The sequence below is a fragment of the Patella vulgata genome, chromosome 8 (assembly GCF_932274485.2).
Source record: "Patella vulgata chromosome 8, xgPatVulg1.2, whole genome shotgun sequence".
NCBI classification, from domain to species: domain Eukaryota; kingdom Metazoa; phylum Mollusca; class Gastropoda; family Patellidae; genus Patella; species Patella vulgata.
Window position 1 is genome coordinate 13199682 of NC_065886.2, and position 19519 is coordinate 13219200.

Genomic DNA, 19519 nt, shown 5'->3' on the forward strand with positions numbered 1-19519 from the left:
TGATAATTTCACAGGTTGATGGTTGTAAATTACTTGCAGGTCGGGGTTTTTGGCCTAAATTAATCGATTTATGAGATATATTATTTGACAGAGATTATAATCAGATATGCCACCAAATCGCATATTTGGGGTTCATTTTTCAAAATTTTCCAGGGGGAGAGCCTCCACAGCCCCCTTCCGGGCTCCGCGGTCAGTAAAAGGGGCCGCTCAGACACGAGAGCGGCCCCAATCCGCCCCTGGGTGTTTACCGTGTTGATTGTTTTCCATGCCCCGGTTATAGCAATCTATACTAATGTCCAAAAGAAAGTACACACTGTGCATTTTGTGCTGCATCAACCAAAGTCGTTTTTCCATGGTATACGGTATTTGGGTAGAATGTCAATTTGTTTCACATTTTGATTTTGCTTAGAAATGTTGAGTTTGGACGCAAGAGACAAACTCAGTAATGCTTTATCAAATGTTTTTAATCTAAACAAAACTTAGTCATACTTTTAGTGTGTATACTTTTTTTGTACATCAGTATATATATTTGGCGTCATTTTCGCACGTGTTTTCCCCACAATGTTCAGTAGTGAATATTCATTCTTCGCTTGGCCGCTACAATCACTGACAAGGATGACGCAACACAATCTTCTTTTGCAAGTAATGAAGGGTGTTTACCATTTCGATTTTTTTTTGCATGCCCCGGTTTATATTTGGCTTTCCCAATCTGATCAGCAAGTGAATATTTGGGAGTAGGCTATATCTGGATAAAACAAATATTTCCTATTTAGTGTAAATGGGTACATAAAATAGTAGCCTACTTGAGGTGTAAGTAGTTAAAAGAAGGCATATGTATTACCCAATTCATGTTTGTTTACTTCCTGGTCCTTCCTCAAAATCATGAATATTCACCAAAACCATACATAAAATGTAAAATCGAACACTCCCTTGACTTGATCCCGCCCAAAAAGTTAACATAAACTTCCATGCAAAAATGAAAGGGAGAGAGCGAATTTCTATAACTAGACTATCTACAGGGGAAACTACCCTACACAAGATCTTTAAAAATGCATTATGTAAGAGCTAATTAATCTGCCTAATGCATGAGATCTTTCATTTGGCCTCAAATGTTATATAAACAGGGGCATGCATAACTATTTTGGTTGAGGTTTTTTTGGTGGGCGGGGGGGGAGTGTTTAGCAAATATGTGACCGACTGCTGCACAGGCCCCCAATACGAATGATGCAGCCACGAGCGGATCACCTTTGGCGCAAACGTTCTAGGCGGGGTGGGTGGGGCCGCATGCTTAGCTGGAAAAATTTTTGAATCTATAGTCCCTGAAATGCCATTTCTTGAACTTTGGGGAAGATTTTGCAGAATTCTGATGGTCAAAAAAACCCCTTGTAACATGAGTGAAATTGAGTACTACGCATGGGAATTCATGATATTTATTATGAATTTTGCACGTACGTTGTACAATACATGTACAGTACTTCTATTGGCACTGGCATAGTCAGGGTTTTCACCGTATGGCGGAAAGACCCTTTTGGTGCCACCATGTGCACACAGATAGTTTCAACCTATTTGACCAACTTTACCGTGATAAAGGAAGAAATAAGCAATCAAATATTTAACAAAAGGGAAAGGCAAAATAATTAAGTAATGGGTAATGTAGACCAGACCCCAAGGTAAAATTACAACCCCCACTCAGTGCTCATAGGTAACTAAGGTGTCTAGGTCATCCAGTTGTTTGAATACAGTTTGAGGGATAAAAGAGAGAGAGGGAGAGAAATTGGATTTTAATGTCCACTCAACACAAATTAGGTCATTTCTGGACCAACACACTGTTCAATTTTATTTCAATAATTCACTTGTGCATAAGGGGTCTTTAGCTGTGCGAGAAAACCGGAGGACATGGAGAAAACCCTACTCCTTTCACATACAAACCATGACACGTGACTCAACAATACACCTTATGATCTAATAAACCATTTGTCCACCCAAATCTCCTCTGGGGGAAGAGGAAGTAAAATCAAACTGCTTCACTCAATGACAGACCTTATGATCTAGTGTGCACACGTTAAACCATTTAGCCACCCAAACCGTCCTCTGGGGGAAGAGGAAGTAAGATCAAGCCACTTGATTCAATGACAGACCTTATGATCTAACATGCACGCGTTAAACCATTTGGCCACCAAATCTCCCTTTGGGGGAAGTAAAATCAAACCATTCTTATCAAATGATCTTTAAATCATTTAAAGAACAATTAAATTTGAAGAGAAGTAAAGATTTAATTTTCAAAGTAAAGATTTAATTTTCAAAGTAAAGATTTAACTTTCAAAGTAAAGATTTAACTTTCAAAGTAAAGATTTAACTTTCAAAGTAAAGATTTAATTTTCAAAGTAAAGATTTAATTTTCAAAGTAAAAATTTAATTTAGATAACAACATTTTCAAAATAATTTAGATAACAATATTTATTAATGTGAACGGTGAATTGTTTCATGAGCTAACGCTAACAATCTTTTTGAAGAGAAGTAAAGATTTAATTTTCAAAGTAAAGACTTAATTTTCAAAGACAGTAAAGACTTAATTTTCAAAGACAGTAAATATTTAATTTTCAAAGTAAAGATATAATTTTCAAAGTAAAGATATAATTTTCAAAGTAAATATTTAATTTTCAAAGTAAAGCTTTAATTTTCAAAGTAAAGATTTAATTTAGATAACAACATTTTCCAAAAAAATTTAGATAACAATATTAGTTAAAGTGAACTATGAATTGTTTCATGAGCTAATGATCTTTTTGGAGTGTGATTGTTTATTTAATTTGAAATGGGTTTTATGATGCTGTTCCATATTACTAAGGATGAGAAAAGCTTTTGCGCACACTATTAGTTAAGTGAACTATGAATTGTTTCATGAGCTAATGATCTTTTTGGAGTGTGATTGTTTATTTAATTTGAAATGGGTTTTATGATGCTGTTCCATATTACTAAGGATGAGAAAAGCTTTTGCGCACACTATTAGTTAAGTGAACTATGAATTGTTTCATGAGCTAATGATCTTTTTGGAGTGTGATTGTTTATTTAATTTGAAATGGGTTTTATGATGCTGTTCCATATTACTAAGCATGAGAAAAGCTTTTGAGCACACGGGGCATCTGTGAGGTTTCTCTCCTCGATGTTTCATTTGATGATACCGATAGTCTCGGACTTCAACATATGATTTATCACATCCAGGTTCTAAACACTTGAATGGTTTGTTTCCGGTATGGTTTCTTGTATGCCGCATCAACTTTGATCGAGTTGTGTATGATTTATTACACTCTCCACATGGAAAAGGCCGAACGGCTGCATGGACTCGTGAATGGTACCTCAAAGATATCTCAGATCTAAATTCCTTGTCGCATTTATCACATTTGAAAGGGGAAACTCCAGTGTGGAGCCGATAATGGATAATGAAGTCGCGTTTACGTACAAATCGGTGTCCACATTCCTTACATTCGATTGGTTTGTTTTCTGGATGAGACAGCAGGTGGTTGCTTAGCTCACTGTTGTTTTTAAACTGTTTATCGCAAACTTCACAAGAGAACAGTTTACCCGAGGTATGTTTTTCCACATGTTCCGTCAATTGTCCAGGATGGATGAACATTTTATTGCAAACTTTACACTGGGTACAAGAATTTCCATCATGGTGATCCTTGCAATGTTTTTTCAAAACTCGCTGACAGTCGAAAACTTGACCACAATCAAAGCATTTATGAATGTCCAGAGTAGGATGGACAGATGTATAATGTTTGATTAAAGCGTGGTAAAACCTAAAATTTTCTGGACAGTAACGACAATCATATATGTAAAAATCCTTCAAGGCATCCGGTATTTCCTTTACTTCATTATATGCTGAATCAAGAAGGTTTTTCTCATCAGCCAGTCCAATATTTACATGTTTAATTTTTTGTGATAATGTTTTGTTCATGTGAATCTTCACAAATTGTTTACCACCTGAGACAATTACAATATCAGCATTGGATTTTATATTATCTGCTTCATCAAGATCAGTAATACATGCAGCATCAACAGAAGTCCCTACATCATTACCAGCATCAGCACTTACAGTGTCACCATCCAAAATTATTTTACCTTCAATGACATCAACAGTAGCAGTACATGTTGGTTCATGAGTATCAGAAATTTCTTTTTCAACATCACATTTGGAATCTTCAACTTCAGAAACAGAGATTGCTTTAACATCTGCAGCATCAGCATCTACATTTTCCACATAAGAAATTATTCTTCCATCATTTGCAGACTCTTCAGCAGCTGCAATATAATTAACATTCTCCTGTGCAACACCAACATCTTCATATTCATCAGAAACTTCCAGCTTTACAATGGAAAGATTAATAGTACTAAACATATTATTTATTTGTCCTTTGACATTAGACGATGTATCATCAATAATTTGAAAAATATTGGCAGAATGTTCACCAACATCAACGTTATTATATTCAGCTACAGTTTCTGTCTTTATTATTTTCTCCAAGATAGTTTTGTATTCTTCCTGTTGTGGTTCCTCGTTGCTTGTCTGAACCATTTTGTTACACTTTTTCTGGGCAGACTTGGAGCGTGATGGTCTTTTCCGAGTTGGATCATTTGTGTGTATCTTAACATGTTGATTCAGGCCCCCGACCAAGAAAAATCCTTTACCACAATAGCTACAGTAATGATTTTTGATACCCGCATGAACGGCCATATGTCTGTTATAAGCATTCTTTGTGCGTAATCTGTTATCACATCCAGGAAACGTACACGGAAAAGGTCTCTCTCCAGTATGGCCCATTTGATGGACAATCAAATGATGTTTTGAAACGTAAGATTTGTCACATTGGTCACATGCATGTCGTTTGTCCGTGTGACGAAGTAGATGTTGTCGGAAACTTATGCGAGAGATAACTGCACCACAAATGTCACATTCTCTCTGAGTACCATCCATAATTTGGTCAGAAAGCTTGCATTTTATTCCAGTTCTATTGTCTGTATGCTTACATCGGATGTGAGCATTTAACTGGGATTTGTTTTTGTAATTGATGTTACAGTGTGGGCACTGATATTTCCGTGCATTGGTGTGTACTGTTCCAGCATGTTCCTTGGCGTGAGATTTTCTCTTAAAATCTTTTTGGCAAACAGCACATCTGAACATCTTTTTATTTTCAACCAGCACCATATAAAATTCGTCAGCTTCACTATTAATTAATGTGGACTTTTGATCGATTTGAGAATCTGAGCTAATGGATTCCGAGACATTGACCATTGAATCGCCATTCTGCGCATCAGTTTCTACCTCAGTTACCTGGGAAGTTCCTCCACACTCGGGGCTCAAAGTCAAATGCTCCTCCAAATATGTCTGATACAGAAATGATGTATGACATACTTCACATTCGTATGGATTTTCTTTTGTGTGGAACTTTAAATGGTTATCTAGGACCAACAGGCAGTCAAACATGAGATCACACTGAGGACATTTGTACAGAGTTGGTGTACTCTCTTCATCATCCATTTCTCTTTCCTTCTTTTGTAACACTAAACCTTGTCCTTTCCACTTCTGAAAAATAGAAACATTTCATATGTAATGCTACAATTCAGTTATAAAGGGGTTTTCCCATTTATCAATGCGGATCCCATTACAGGGAAATTAGAGGGTTGGGGCTGGGGGGGGGGGGGATTCTAGAGTTTTCTGCTTCAAGGTCCAGGTGTGGCCTGTTACCTTTGGCTTGTAGTCATGGTTTCGATCTCTAGGGTGAACGTACAATGTATGTGGCTTGGACATAGGGGTGCGTTCTTAAACTCCCACAGGAAACACCTCTGCATGTGACCTAAGATAATAAAAATAAGAAAACTTGTCTGCGATACATGTATTACCCTTAGTAGAAGCGGACGTCACACCCTAATAGAAGAAAAAAAGAACAAGGTCATCCAGCCACACCATTTCAAAGATAATTGTTTTGGTTTTTTTTTTGGGGGGGGGGGGGCGAAATGGGGTTTAACCTCCACTCGACACAAACTAGGTCATTTCGGGACTAATGTATGATTCCATTTTATTTCAATCATTCACTAGTGCATAAGGGTCTTTAGCAGTGGGAGGAGACCGGAGGACCCACAGAAAATCCAAGAGTGGGGAATCGAAACCACGCCACTCATTGATAGACCTTGTGATTTCACACGAACACGTTAACTATTTGGCCACCCAACACTATAAGAACTCTTTTTTTTCTGGTAACAGAACACCTCGAAAAGGCCCTAAAATCAATTGTTACATGTACCAGCCCCGCTCCTCCGCCACACTATCCATATTGATAGGCAGGCAAAAAAAAAACACTACTCCACTCCAACATCTATCATTTTCTCTAAAATGCCTATTTCAGTTATTTCTAAATTCTTGCTGCTAATTATTGAGATATTTATAATTTGTCTGTGACTATGATCATCGCAAATTTTGTTCGACATTGGCCCTTATTTTCTGGTTATTCTCTTTACCTATTTATGTAATGATAATTGTAGTGGTAGGTTACCTTGGGGCAGTCTATGCTTACTCTACAATGCATGGACCCTTTTTTTTTTGTATAAACAATATTTTATTTAGGTTGTCTTAATGGGATTGGGGAACAGGCTTAGCCTATGTAAAACCTCTCTCCCTGAATAATTTATATATATAATATTATTGCAAATAGGTGTATATGCATAGTTGAAATGGCAAACACATACATATTATATAAATATAATAGAATGGATGGAAATGTACAGTATATATAATAGGTCATGCGTATTATTGATTTGGTACATGTAGGCTCCCATTTCAAATTTTGTGGGTTGGAGAGTCTGGTAGGGACAACCTATAGTCTCTTTACTCAATTTCACCCATCATTTTTTTGAGTCAAGAATTACCCCTGCGCTGCAGATTACATGTTGTATTTGTGAAACGCAAATTAATGGACCTGCCATATATGCCACTACCTAATTAAGAAACCTCATCTCTCAACCCTCCATGTTTCGAGATGGTATCATCTAGTTTTACCTGACAAAACCCCAATGCAAATCAGATTGGGCTTCAATAATGAAAACTGTCAATTTTTTCTTCAAAACAACAATTGATTATTCAATTTATTGTTCTTTATAACATTTCTGCCACATCCAACTACAATTTGAATTACAAATCATCTCTTAAATCGAAGCAAATTTTAAATTTGACATCTTTATGTCATGGAGGCGGGACTAAGAATATGCAAAAAGTATATTTCAACATTTTAGCTATGAATCCGTGACATCTTTACGTCATGGAGGCGGGACTAAGAATATGGAAAAAGTATATTTCAACGTTTTAGCTATGAATCCGTGAGTGGTAGCTACCCGACCCCATCCATCAGTATTTCATTGAAACTAAACAGTACTTTGCCCCAATGAAATATCGAGGGTCTTGTTATTCGAGACTAAGGTCAAGAAATCTTTGGTATGGCCGTTTGAAAACAACAAACAAAACACAATTTTAACTACCAATCCACAACTTATGAAATGCACCACCTGCAAATGGAGTTTTCTTATTCTATCTACCTTGAATATAAAATATGACTGAAAACAAGATAACAGGCACAACCTTTCCCAAAACTTTGACGTCCGCTCAAACAGGAGAGTTTCGCATCGGCACTTCTCGTTTTGTTGTGTTCGAAACAATTTTGGTAAATACAAATTCAAGTAATGTACGCATGCGCGGGAACCCTTCACGCGTGTTAGTATGGACTATGGACCGTCAATGTTTACAGCATAAATACAAATAGATCAGAATATGCGAATCTTTACTTTATTAGCTATATAGAAAAACAATTATTTATTGATCTGTTAAATGCTAATAATTATAATGAAGCACCGGTTCAAAATTTGACTGAAAATCTAGATTGTGATTCATATATGACAATGTCCATCAAACGAACGCGTGTAATGAACGGGGGGACAACTCTTAACGAATACAACAATAATTTTTCTTCTTCTTTTGTTGCAAACATAAATGATAAAGTTGAATGAATAGATTTAAAACAATTTTCAGACTTTAATGGTTGTTAGGTAAATACTCTTGGCAATAGCGCCAATACTCTTTTGTTATCAAATAATCTATATTATAATAAATGTAGCAAAACAATCGGGATTTTAAGCCCGAGATGACACGGGTGATTGATGTATTGTGTCCTTCCGTTCGATTTCTCCTTCATCAGTCATCTCTGTTTACAAAGTGTTTCAAAACTTTGCTAGTGGGAAATCTGAAGTTGAGAAAAAAAAAATTGTTAAATAACATGTATTTTTTAAAACTTTAAATAATAATGTTAAAAAACAGTAGGCTAATAATTTTTTGTGAGGCTCATGGCTCATGCCTTTCAACATAATAAAGGATCATTCATGTCAAATGACCACTGGCACTGGATGGAATTGGATACTGACCCCTTAAAAAATCTGAAAACTACATAATTAAAGTAAATTCCCAGTTTGCAGTTTTGTAGGTCAAATATTGGTGGATATATACATTGCCTACGATTTCAAATTTTCTTTTTTCTGTTTTGTTTGCACCTCTGTTGTGGAAGCCATATATATGATAAGACTTTGCCTTGCTAAACTGGAGGTTCCATGTTCGAACCCTGTGTTTGCCGAGAAAATTCATCATCATTTTCTGGCGTGGTTCCTCGTTGTCAGTGGTGCAGGACTGAGGGTGTAGCAACTTTAGCAAGGGACATCATATGCAAAATATTTCTCATAGCACACTGTAGTGTGGCCAGCCTATGCTCTTCATCAATTAGCCCAGTTGTAGTAGGACTTTAAACCCCATATCATTTCATTTCATTATCAGCTCCGTTGATTTAAAAGAACACCCTAACTTGGCAGTCTAATAAAGCTATGCACATTGTTTACGATTTCGGGGGTTGGGTGGTTGAATGCTTAATGCGTGCGCATTGCATCACAAGGTCTGTCATTGAGTCAAGTGGCATGGTTTCAATTCACCACTTGTACATGACAAGGGGTAGGGTTGCCTGTCCAACCTTGTGGGTTTTCCCCGGGTGCCCCGGTTTCCCTCCCATGGCTAAAGACCCCTATGTGCAAGTGAATTAATGAAATAAAATTGAATATGTTAGTCCCAAAATGACCTAGTTTGTGTCAGTGGACTTTAAACTCTTTCAGTCACAACCCACCTTGGGAGGTTCGTATGGTGAAGTGGGGTTTAACGTCCTACTGTTCTGCTCGACTGGTCTAATCAAGACGGCCATACGCCATACAGTGTGCTATGAAGTAAATTTAGCCTAGACAGCGGCACTACCCTTCTAGGGATCTTTTACATGCATGCCAATATGTAGCCTACACCGGATCTCTTTTTTTTTTGTCCCATCCAAACGACTATACGTTATCCCTTGTCAGCTGCCCTCTGTCCTGCACCACTGACAAAGGGGAACCATGACAGAAAATCCTGATGAACTTTCTCGGTCAACATATTGATCGAACATGAAACCTCTTACTCACTGAGCCACAGTTGCTCCCGTATGGTGAAATAGTTGATCCCTCTAGATTGCTAAAAACTGAATCTTATGAAGTGGTCTAACAGTATAACAATCGCCTCAGCATATACCTGTACATGTATGGAAGGACAACGTTGCCAATATTATTTCAATGTTCACTGTACAAACTGCGTATGTCTGCAGTTCAAAATACATATTTTAGTTTTACAATTTGCAATTCCCATTGCTCCACAATACCATTGTTAAAATACAGAATACACTTTTCAATAATACTAAATACAGTATAATAGTTATTTTCCACATTACACTTTTGCATAATAGACAAATGCATTACAGAACTTAGTATATTAGAACATATACCTTATATGGGATCTACGACGAAACTCATTTGCATACGGAAAAAATCCAGACTAGGACGGAAATTAATAATTTACACGATCAATCTGCAAGGTTAATTGGCAGAGATCAAGCTGGCATACGATAAGTCACTATACAATAAGTCGGTTTACCATTCAATAAGAGGGAATCAAGCTACCATGCAATAAGGAATTTGCTGGATGACCATGACTTTTGTCAATCGGACTTATGGCTAATCGGAGCTGGCGCTGTAGCCTGTAGGTCGCGTGTTCGACCCCTGCATTGGCTGAGAAAGTATATCATGATTGTTCGACGTGGTTTCACCTTCTCAGTGACGCAAGAAAGAGGGCCTGACAAGGACAGCTGTCTAGTCGTTCGGATGTGACAAAAAAATGAGGTCCCGTGTATATATTGTCGTGCACATAAAAGATCCCTTGGCAGTTGGAATTCGATATAAGAGTAGGCAAAAATTTCCCTCATAGAACATTGTATGGCATACGCCTGTCTTTATTAGCCCGGTCGGAGCAGAGCAGTGGGATGTTAAAAACCATTAGGCTGACCTTAAAAATATCTTTGTTTCGCCTAACGCGACCGACTAACTAAAACCACCCCCGACTTAAATTATTTTATTGCACTTTTCCGCGATCTTTTTATTTTATTTTGTGTGTCAACCTGAAATATATCACGAGAGTTATTTCCCTTTACTATGGCTATGGTTTGATTCATTATTGAAACTAGTTGATCAAGACGAAAGCATCATAGGTGTCGCTTCTCAACAAAATGGTTGTAGACGAAAGCACGTCCATTCCCACGAAATGATTCTGCCTCTATTTTTCTCGAAAACGGATATTGAATATCCGTTTTCGAGAAAATTGAAGGCACAACCCGCACGATCGTTAAAAAACGTGTTGAGGGAGTTTCAAACGTCAGTTTCTGGCAATTCGTGTGCGAGTCGTGCATCACGAAAAATCTCGATGTCATTGATTTGTTTGACAATAAAAGAAGACGAATGTTTGCACCCGGAAAATTATCAAGCTGTCAAATTAGCTCTTAAAAAAAAATCTGAAAAAAAACCCCGACCTACCGACCCTTCTCCTCGATTGTGGGTCGGGTTTGGTGAAACAAAGATATTTTTAAGGTCAGCCTTACATTTCATTTTATATTTTCAAAGTATGTAAATATAAATATGCCAGAAAATTATTTAAATATTTGAAAGGAGAAATGAACTGCTCTTTAGTGATACATAGCATGATATATAGAATTTGTATTAAGACAGGTAAATGTATGTTTAGTTTAAATACCTCCACCCTGTCATTTAATAGAGTTTCGTACCACCTGACATTAATTGTTTTTATTTCCCCTTGTCAGTGTTACAGGATGGAGGGCTTGACAAGGACAACTGTGTAATCGTTCGGATTGGACGATACAACAAGGTCCTGTGTACACATTAGCGTGCATGTAAAAGATCCCTTGGCAGTTGGAATTCGATACAAGAGTACTTAGGCCACACTGCATGGTGTATGCCCGTTTTCATTAGCCCAGTCGGAGCAGAACAGTAGGACGTTAAACCCCATTTCATTTCATTTCAATGATTGTTTTCCGAAGGCCTGTAAATATGACCTGTAAATTTCCTTCCTAGATTCCTAGTCCAGACTTCTCCGTATGCAAATGAGCCTCGTCAGAGATCCCATATAAGGTATATGTTCTAATGTACTAAGTTTTATAATGCATTTGTCTATTATGCAAAATGCAGAATGGAGAAGTGTATTGTGCAAAATAACTATTATACTGTATTTAGTATTATTGAAAAGTGTATTCTTTATTTTAACACTGTGACATTGGTATTGTGGAGCAATGGAAATTGCAAATTGTAAAACTAAAATATGTATTTTGAACTGCTGACATATGTATTTTGCACCGTGAACAGTGAAATAATATTGGCAACGTTATCCTTCCATAGTACATGCAGATATGCTCATTGGATCAGATATACAGGTATAAAAGTTTTAAAGGTAACAAAGTTACTCACTTGACTGAAATGGTTACTTTTTATCAATTTCAGATCCTTTAACAGAGGGATAGTGCCAAAGAAATTCTTCTAAAATGAATAATTGTGATCAAAGTTCAAGCAAAAAAAAGGGAAGAAAAGGTGGAAATGGAGGCTGACTTTGATATAATAAAACTAAAAACAGATTTCCATTCTACATCCTCAAATTCAGAATCTTCAATCAACAAAAATAAACCTTCAAGAACCAAAATGAAAAGTGACAAAAAAATAAAACTGTACGTCTGTCCTGAATGTGATGTAGAGTTACCCTCCCATGCATCTCTGAGACGTCATATGAAAATCCATTCTTCTGACACAAGTGTTCATTGTACCAAATGTTTTGAAGTTTTTGCGCAAAGATCAGGTTTAAAGCGACATGAGTGTATTATGGTACGGAAAACATTCTCCTGTAACGAAATAGGCTGTTCAAGAACATTCACTGGCATTCGTCACTTAAAACAACACCAGAGGAGCCATGTTAGCGACACCAGTTTGAAATGTAGTCACTGCTCCGAACAATTTCTTAAAAAGTCCCAGCTAAAACATCACATCAAAAAACACTCTGATGTCAGGAATTTTCAGTGTGCACAATGCGGTAAAATGTTTCGGTTTAAATCAAATTTGACCTCGCATATGAACAGCCATAATGGAATTAAACCTTATAACTGTGAATTTTGTAGCAAAGCATTTCAAAGTTTAAGCGAACAAAGAATTCATCATAGAATTCACTCAGGAGACAAGCCATGCATGTGTGAAATTTGTGGACAGTGTTTTATATCCAATTCTGCACTAAACAGACATAAAAGAATGCACCATATGAAACAACCTCGACTTACTTGTAAGATATGCAAGAAGCAGTATTCTACGAAAAGATTTTATGAAGATCACATGAAAATTCACAGTGGAGAGCGGGACTTTGTTTGTGAATATCCAGGTTGTAATAAAAGTTTCTATCATTGTCGTGGTCTAAATTCCCATATCATTGTTTATCATGCTCGTGAAGAACGCAATAAGTTCTCTTGTCCAACTTGTGGAAAGCAGTGTTTATCCCCAAGTAAACTTGAAGAACACATGGTAAACCATACAGGATTAAAGCCTTTCGTGTGTTCAGAAGAAAACTGTTCTAAAACCTTTGCTACTAAGACTGGTTTGCAGCGCCATTTATTCATACACAAGGGAGTTAAGCCATTTCAGTGTGAAGAATGTGGTCATAAATTTACTTTTAAAAGTCATTACAACCATCATAAAGAGAGCCACCATTTCCTCCAACAGTATCAGTGCACCAAATGCGACACCACAGCCACAAAAGTAACTCAGTTAAAAAAGCACTGCCTGAAACATCACTTTGGAATTCAATGGAAGAAAAATATTTTTCGTTCATTGGATGTAAGGATTGTTAATGAAGTCAATAAGTGTATCAAAAAGCTAATCAAACCGGCAGCCACCTCTTTAATTACGAGTTCTACTTCAAAGATGACAAACCAAGCCAACGGATTTGAGAGTACTTTAGAACAACAACCTGTTAAGACACTTCCTATTGATAATGCCACTCCAGTGATAGAAGGTTTGGAAAAAAATGAAAATTTATTAGAAGAAGAACTGCACTTAACTGCAGTAAAAAATAAAAACGTACATTGGCTGGGAAAAAACAAAGAAAAAAACAAAGATTTACTGCAAAGTCTTCTGTCTGTAAACCTGGAGAGAAATGATAATTTACTTGAAGAACACTTAAATATGGAAATTGAAAGACTGAAAAATAAAGCGACCCAATCTGAAGATGTTGCATTTCTGGAGACTGGGATAATTGGCAACATTGAAAAAAAAGATGAAGAACAATTATCTCATATTTATATAATTGACAAAAATCCAGTTCAGGTCCCTTCTTTACCTGTCAGCAATCCAGTCACAATGCAGTCTGTGAAGAACCAGCCATTGATAACCAAACCTGTAGAGACCCAGTCTCTGAAGAACCAGACTGTAATGATGAATCCTCTGGATAACCAGTCTCTGAAGAACCAGCCCTTCCTGACCAAACCTGTGGAGACTCAGTCTTTCAAGACAAAAACTACAAAGGTTGCTTCAGAACAGCTGAACTCTGCCTCACTTCAGGTAGTTAAGGACCAGCCCGTAAAATGTACTATTACCGAGCCCCACAAATCAAACCCTGTTGAGGTTAAATTAGTTATGATAGCGCCAGTAGAATCTCAGTCTTCTGAGACTGGGTCCGTTGAGACAAAATCTTCAAATTCCCAGTCAATCGTAGAGAAACCAGCCCAGTTTGTTGAAGACCTGCCTGTTGATACCCATAACTTTAAAAGAAAACATTTGGAAACCCAGTCCTCCAAGACCAAGTATGTTTTGGAACATCCCGTTGAGACTAAAACTATTGAGAGCCAGCATATCAAAGTCAAGTCCATGGAACTTGAGACACAGCCTGCTGAAACCAAATTTGAAGAGTGTCAATCGATCGAGACCGAGTCTATCATTACTCCTCATTTTGAGCCAAAGTCTGTTGAAGTTCAGTTTGTGGAGGTCAGTCCTCATCCCCCCAATCCTGTTGAGATCCTTTCACCCAGTACCTTGCCTCCGGGAACTGAGAGTATCGAGGTTCAGAAAGACTGCACCACCACTGTTTTTATGAAAGAACAAGTAGTGGAATTTGTTCATGAGGCAGAGCAGCTTGATCTACTAGAAGCAACAGAAGATTATGATGTACCGTTCTATACCGAAACAATCGTCACTTCAGATGCTATAGCAGACACCCAGTCGAATCCCATGGATTCAAAAGACTTAGTCATGCCTATTTCAATAAACAATCCTGAAGTTGGTGGTAAACCCCTAGACTTATTTCTAGAAGAAGATGATCATTCTTATACTGAAATCTTCTGCTCTCCGGAGATGGATGAGATTCGGTCTTTACCAGAATCTGTTGCACCACATAATGTTGTGCACAGTAATCTGTTTCTCTCTCATAGGGTCACAGAGAGGATACACATTAATCATCCAACTAAGGGAACCATCAAAATATCAAAAATGCGTCCGATTAAAACTGAGGAAGTGGGAGAAAACACCGAGGTTGACGAGACCATTGTTATATCTGTATCTGGTGTTTTTGAAGGTAATGAAGTAGATCGGGACAATGAACAAGACATCACCAAAATAAACATAAAAAATGATGACGAATTTATGAGTGTTCTTAAAAAGATGAATGTTCCAGTTCATGAGCTTGATAAACTGCATCTGCCTTATGAAAAAGATTCAAAATCTATCTCGGGATCACTCTTTTGTCAGGATTGTGGAAAATTCTTTAAGAGTGAACAAACCCTGAAAAAGCACAAAAAGCTTCACATTGAGCGACAGCAATTAACTTGTTTAAAATGTGATAGAAAATTTGCAGATAAAGCAGCGTTATCGCTTCACAAACGAACTTCTCATGTTGTTAAAGACAAAAAGTGTTCGCAGTGTGGTAAATGCTTTCAATATAACAATCAGCTCCTTGAACACATGGACGCCCATTTAGAAGGAAAACGCTTTATGTGTGCTTCTTGTGGAGAAAGCTTTAAAACTAAATTAGGGCTTCAAGGACACAAAATATCTCACCACAAAATCAGCGTCAAGGAAAGTAGCCGCCAAATATATGTTTGTGAAATCTGTGGAAATCTGTTAAGAGCGAAAACAGCTTACGAAGACCACATGAACATCCATGCGGAAAATCCCATCCAATATCAATGCCAATTTCGAGAATGCAACAAAACATTTTTGACGCTAAAAAGTTACAAGGCTCATGGAAAATGTCACCAGGAGAAAAAACGCTTTGCTTGTTCAGTTTGTAGCAAATCTTTTATGTTTAAAGCCAAATTGGATGAACACATGACAAAACATACGGGTATCAAGCGATTTGCCTGCACGTTTCCTGGCTGCGATACTAAACTTGGAACGCGCACGGGACTTGAAAGACATTTAATTCTACATTCTGGAGTGAAAAAATTCTTCTGTAAAAATTGTGGAAAGTCTTTTGCATTTTTGGGCCATTTGAATGCTCACGTTGCCAGTCATTCGGGTGAAAAGCGCCACTGGTGTAAGGTTTGTGGAAAGGGTTTCACTCGGACTGGCGGTTTAAATAAGCATCTGAGGTTGAAAAATGGCTGTTCTAGATCTGAAAATGCCGACACTATAGCTATAGCAACACAAGGTTTAGTAGAGTTGTGTGCCCAATGATAAACTTACATGTATGATCAACCTTTATTAAAACTGGAGGACAATCTCACCACACACAAACATTCAAATTAATGAACAAAAATAGTACTATTAAATAAGGTGAATGGCTCACGGGCCGGCCGTTAGCATTGACTTTGAGCTGTTTTTCTTTGGTAATTCTAAAAATGACATAATGTCACACATAGCTCTTAAATATTACAGGGGCCGAGTGCAAACGGTGATTGATATTTTTTTAACAAAAAAACTATACAGTCTTCTCATCGTGTCATGTAATCGTTCAAAACAAATCAGAACGATTACATGACACGATGAGTAACCCGAACTTACATGTACGTCTGACACGGAATACTGGAGATTGCTTTAGGTGTTTGTCCGAGAAAAAAATCGATTTTGATTTTTAGCTTTGGCATCAGGGACTGTTTTGGAAACCTCCAGGATAAAATAACTCTTTGGATGTGGTCAAAACAGTCCCGTTTTTGGTACCGGGACATAGGGAGATCTTGTGTTTCAGCTAAGATTTATTCACTTCAAACTTGAATTACTGAATATTTACTGTTGGAATGAATAAGTAATCGTTTATATACACGGCTGGCAAAATTTGATAAGAATAACATATTTTATAGGAGGCCCCATTACACACCAGGATATTTTAGTATTGGTGCTTTTTTTGTGAATTTTGGGAGGTATTTTTCTATTAATGAATAGCTGAGATTTGGGAGTGCTACTACATGTATATGTAATCACCGACAAGGACCGACAAGGAAAGATATGTTATAGATATCCAAAAATTGACAAAATTATTATCTTGCGACATGAAAACCTCCCAACGTTCTAGTTGGTGACTACTGACACCATTTTTTTTTCAAAATTTCAATTATCCATAATCTTGTAAATTTTGATGATATTATGATATGATTTGTATAATGTGCACATCTGTCCTTGTCGGTCAATTTTTGCGGTACTTTGAGCTTTAATGACCAAAAGGAACGCCATTGTCAATGTTCCTACAGATTGATCTTTATCTTTGTTACGTCAGTTTCGTCTTCCACAAATTTAACGGTACCCAGTTGTAGCTGGTACACACTCAGTGGAGTCTTTAACTAAATTCAGATTGTACGTGTATTTATCTACCTAAGTATACAATTTGTTATTTATTTTGTTTTTGAATAAAATGTTTGTTAAATATTGTCGAAGGTTTAGTCAACGACTTTATTGGGTACCTTAACCAATTGTAACGTCCCAATAAAATTCTTATTTTTATAAAATAACAACTTCGATAACATATGGCACAGATTTGATAAAATTGGACATACATGTAAATTATCCATTTAAGAAGCTTTATCAACCAATAATACATTCTATAGTAGATATCGCTTGTGTGATATATTTCATAATCTACACTGCGATATCTCCTTAGGAGATATCGCTTTACATGAATTTGATTGGTCAGTTGAAAAGGAACTACTTTTTTTTTATTTTCAAAGAACAGTTCATTTCTTATTAAAAGTAACTTTTTTATTTATTAAAAATTAAATATTGTTATGCAAATGACTTTGATGGAAACACTGGGTCAATATAAAGGACTTTGCAATGGTTGAATTGCTGTCAAAAAATGATGTATCACTACGCCGTAATGTTCAGATAAAGTGAAATCTACAGCAAAGAATTATATTTATCTATTTGTGCATGAAAGAAGGGATTGGGTGATAAATAAAATCTCCTACTCGTCTTTTTTGATATCAAAAAATATCAACACTCGTTGATAAAGTAAAAAAAAACAAACTCGGCAGAGCCTTTTTTGTTACTTTATCAACTTGTGTTGATATTTTTTGATATCAAAAAAGACTGGTAGGAGATTCTCTATTTTATAACTCATGCAAAATTTGCTATTTCTCGACACTTGAACCAGTTATAAACAATTTTCTGATAGCTATATGCTCGTATTGGTCCATCTGTTGATTGGAAATAAAAGAAAATCACCAGAATTTTAAACAAATAACGAAGAAAGTTCATTTGTGGGAAAAGAATTTGTTTAAAAGGTTCAAAATTTGGATCTGAAAATAAACCCCAAACCAGGCTCTAGTCCAGGAACTAGCAAACATTTAATTAGCATCTGGGGGGTTGGATGGCCGAATGGTTAGCACGTGCGTGCTGTATCATAAGACCTGTCATTGAGTCAACTGGCGTGGTTTCGAATCCCCGGTTGTACGTGACAAGGAGTAGAGTCGCCTGTTCAACCTCGTGGGTTTTCTCCGGGTCCTCCGGTTTCCTCCCACTGCTAAAGACCCCTACGCGCAAGCGAATTATTGAAATAAAAATTAAACCATATGTTAGTCCCGAAATGACCTAGTTTGTGTCAAGTGGACGTTAAACCCCATTTCTCTCTCTCTCTTCAATTAGCATTTCGAGTACAAAAGGTTTGAGGCCTGGGAATAGTAGATGCGATCGCGATCCCCAGACACACAGCTTTTTAAGTAATGCTTTTGGGGACACCACCAGGGGGCACTGTTCACATTACGGCCCATTGGTTTTGTAACACATCTTGAGTACATCCACGGTACCTGTGGCACAATGTTCATTAGGATTACCAATCCACCTTAAATGCATATCTCAGTATATACATTCAATAGAAGCACAAAATGTTTCTTCCTCGGAACCCCCTTGGGCAACATCAATCCTTCTGAGTAGTCAATTAGGGGTATTACCCCAATTCTGAGTAGCACAAAATAGGTACCAAACTGTTCCCCGCGGTCACCTGGGGAAATATAAATCAATCCTTGCTACCACCTGGAGAAATATAAATCCTTCTGGGAAATCCGTTTTGTGTTTTAACCCATTTCTGACTAATTCAAGGTCACCATTTGTCGGTGCACGCCTGATCTATCTTAAATGTCTCATCACATACCTTCAGCTATAAACGATTTTTTATACGTCCACATGGAAATGTGGTCTTATTGTGCCATCGTCCCTGTCCGTCGTCCACAATTTCTTGTCAACACTCTACAAACTGCATTTATTATGTGATCAGTTCTAGAGATATGTTCCTTGTTTCACTTTGTAGAAATTTGTGAAAACCCTAACGACTAGTTATGATCTGATCTGTACTAAATTTACATTTATTATTTAAATTAGTAAAACGTCGCGTCGCATTGAATTTCAGCAATTTCCGTTAATTACTTCTAGAGTTATGACCCATATTTACTTTGTTAAACGCTCAAACGACTTAAGTTATCACCCGAACTGTATTAGATTTACGTGCACCATTTAAATTAGTAAAACGAAGAAGCCTATTGAATTTGAAGCCCTTGTTTCAATTTGGTGAACCCTGTGAACGCTCTAACTACAAAAGTTATCACCCGATCTGTATTAA

At 37.0% G+C, this 19519-nt stretch overlaps 2 protein-coding genes across 3 annotated transcripts; one reads left to right on the forward strand and one right to left on the reverse strand.

The window, feature by feature from the left end:
• Positions 1-2460: 2460 nt before the first annotated feature.
• On the reverse strand, positions 2461-7700 carry LOC126830172 (zinc finger protein 320). Of its 2 annotated transcripts, none has more exons than XM_050560479.2 (2): positions 7628-7700; positions 2461-5581 (listed from the first exon to the last, which is right to left on the reverse strand). In XM_050560479.2, exon 2 carries the CDS (start codon positions 5534-5536, stop codon positions 3029-3031), a length of 2508 nt encoding a protein of 835 aa, XP_050416436.2. In that variant the 5' UTR covers positions 5537-5581; positions 7628-7700; the 3' UTR covers positions 2461-3028. The 2 variants fall into 2 exon arrangements, with proteins under 2 accessions (XP_050416436.2, XP_050416435.2); XM_050560478.2 differs by having other exon boundaries at positions 7585-7690.
• A 297-nt stretch (positions 7701-7997) lies between these two features.
• Positions 7998-17336, forward strand: LOC126830168 (uncharacterized). Its single transcript, XM_050560469.2, has 2 exons — positions 7998-8091; positions 11947-17336. The coding sequence occupies exon 2, from the start codon at positions 12040-12042 to the stop codon at positions 16147-16149; it is 4110 nt and encodes a 1369-aa protein (XP_050416426.2). The 5' UTR covers positions 7998-8091; positions 11947-12039; the 3' UTR covers positions 16150-17336.
• Positions 17337-19519: the final 2183 nt, after the last annotated feature.

Excerpts from the sequence above, each read along its gene's own strand:
- LOC126830168 (XM_050560469.2), top strand. The coding sequence starts at position 12,040 with ATGGAGGCTGACTTTGATATAATAAAACTAAAAACAGATTTCCATTCT.
- LOC126830172 (XM_050560479.2), bottom strand. The coding sequence starts at position 5,536 with ATGGATGATGAAGAGAGTACACCAACTCTGTACAAATGTCCTCAGTGT.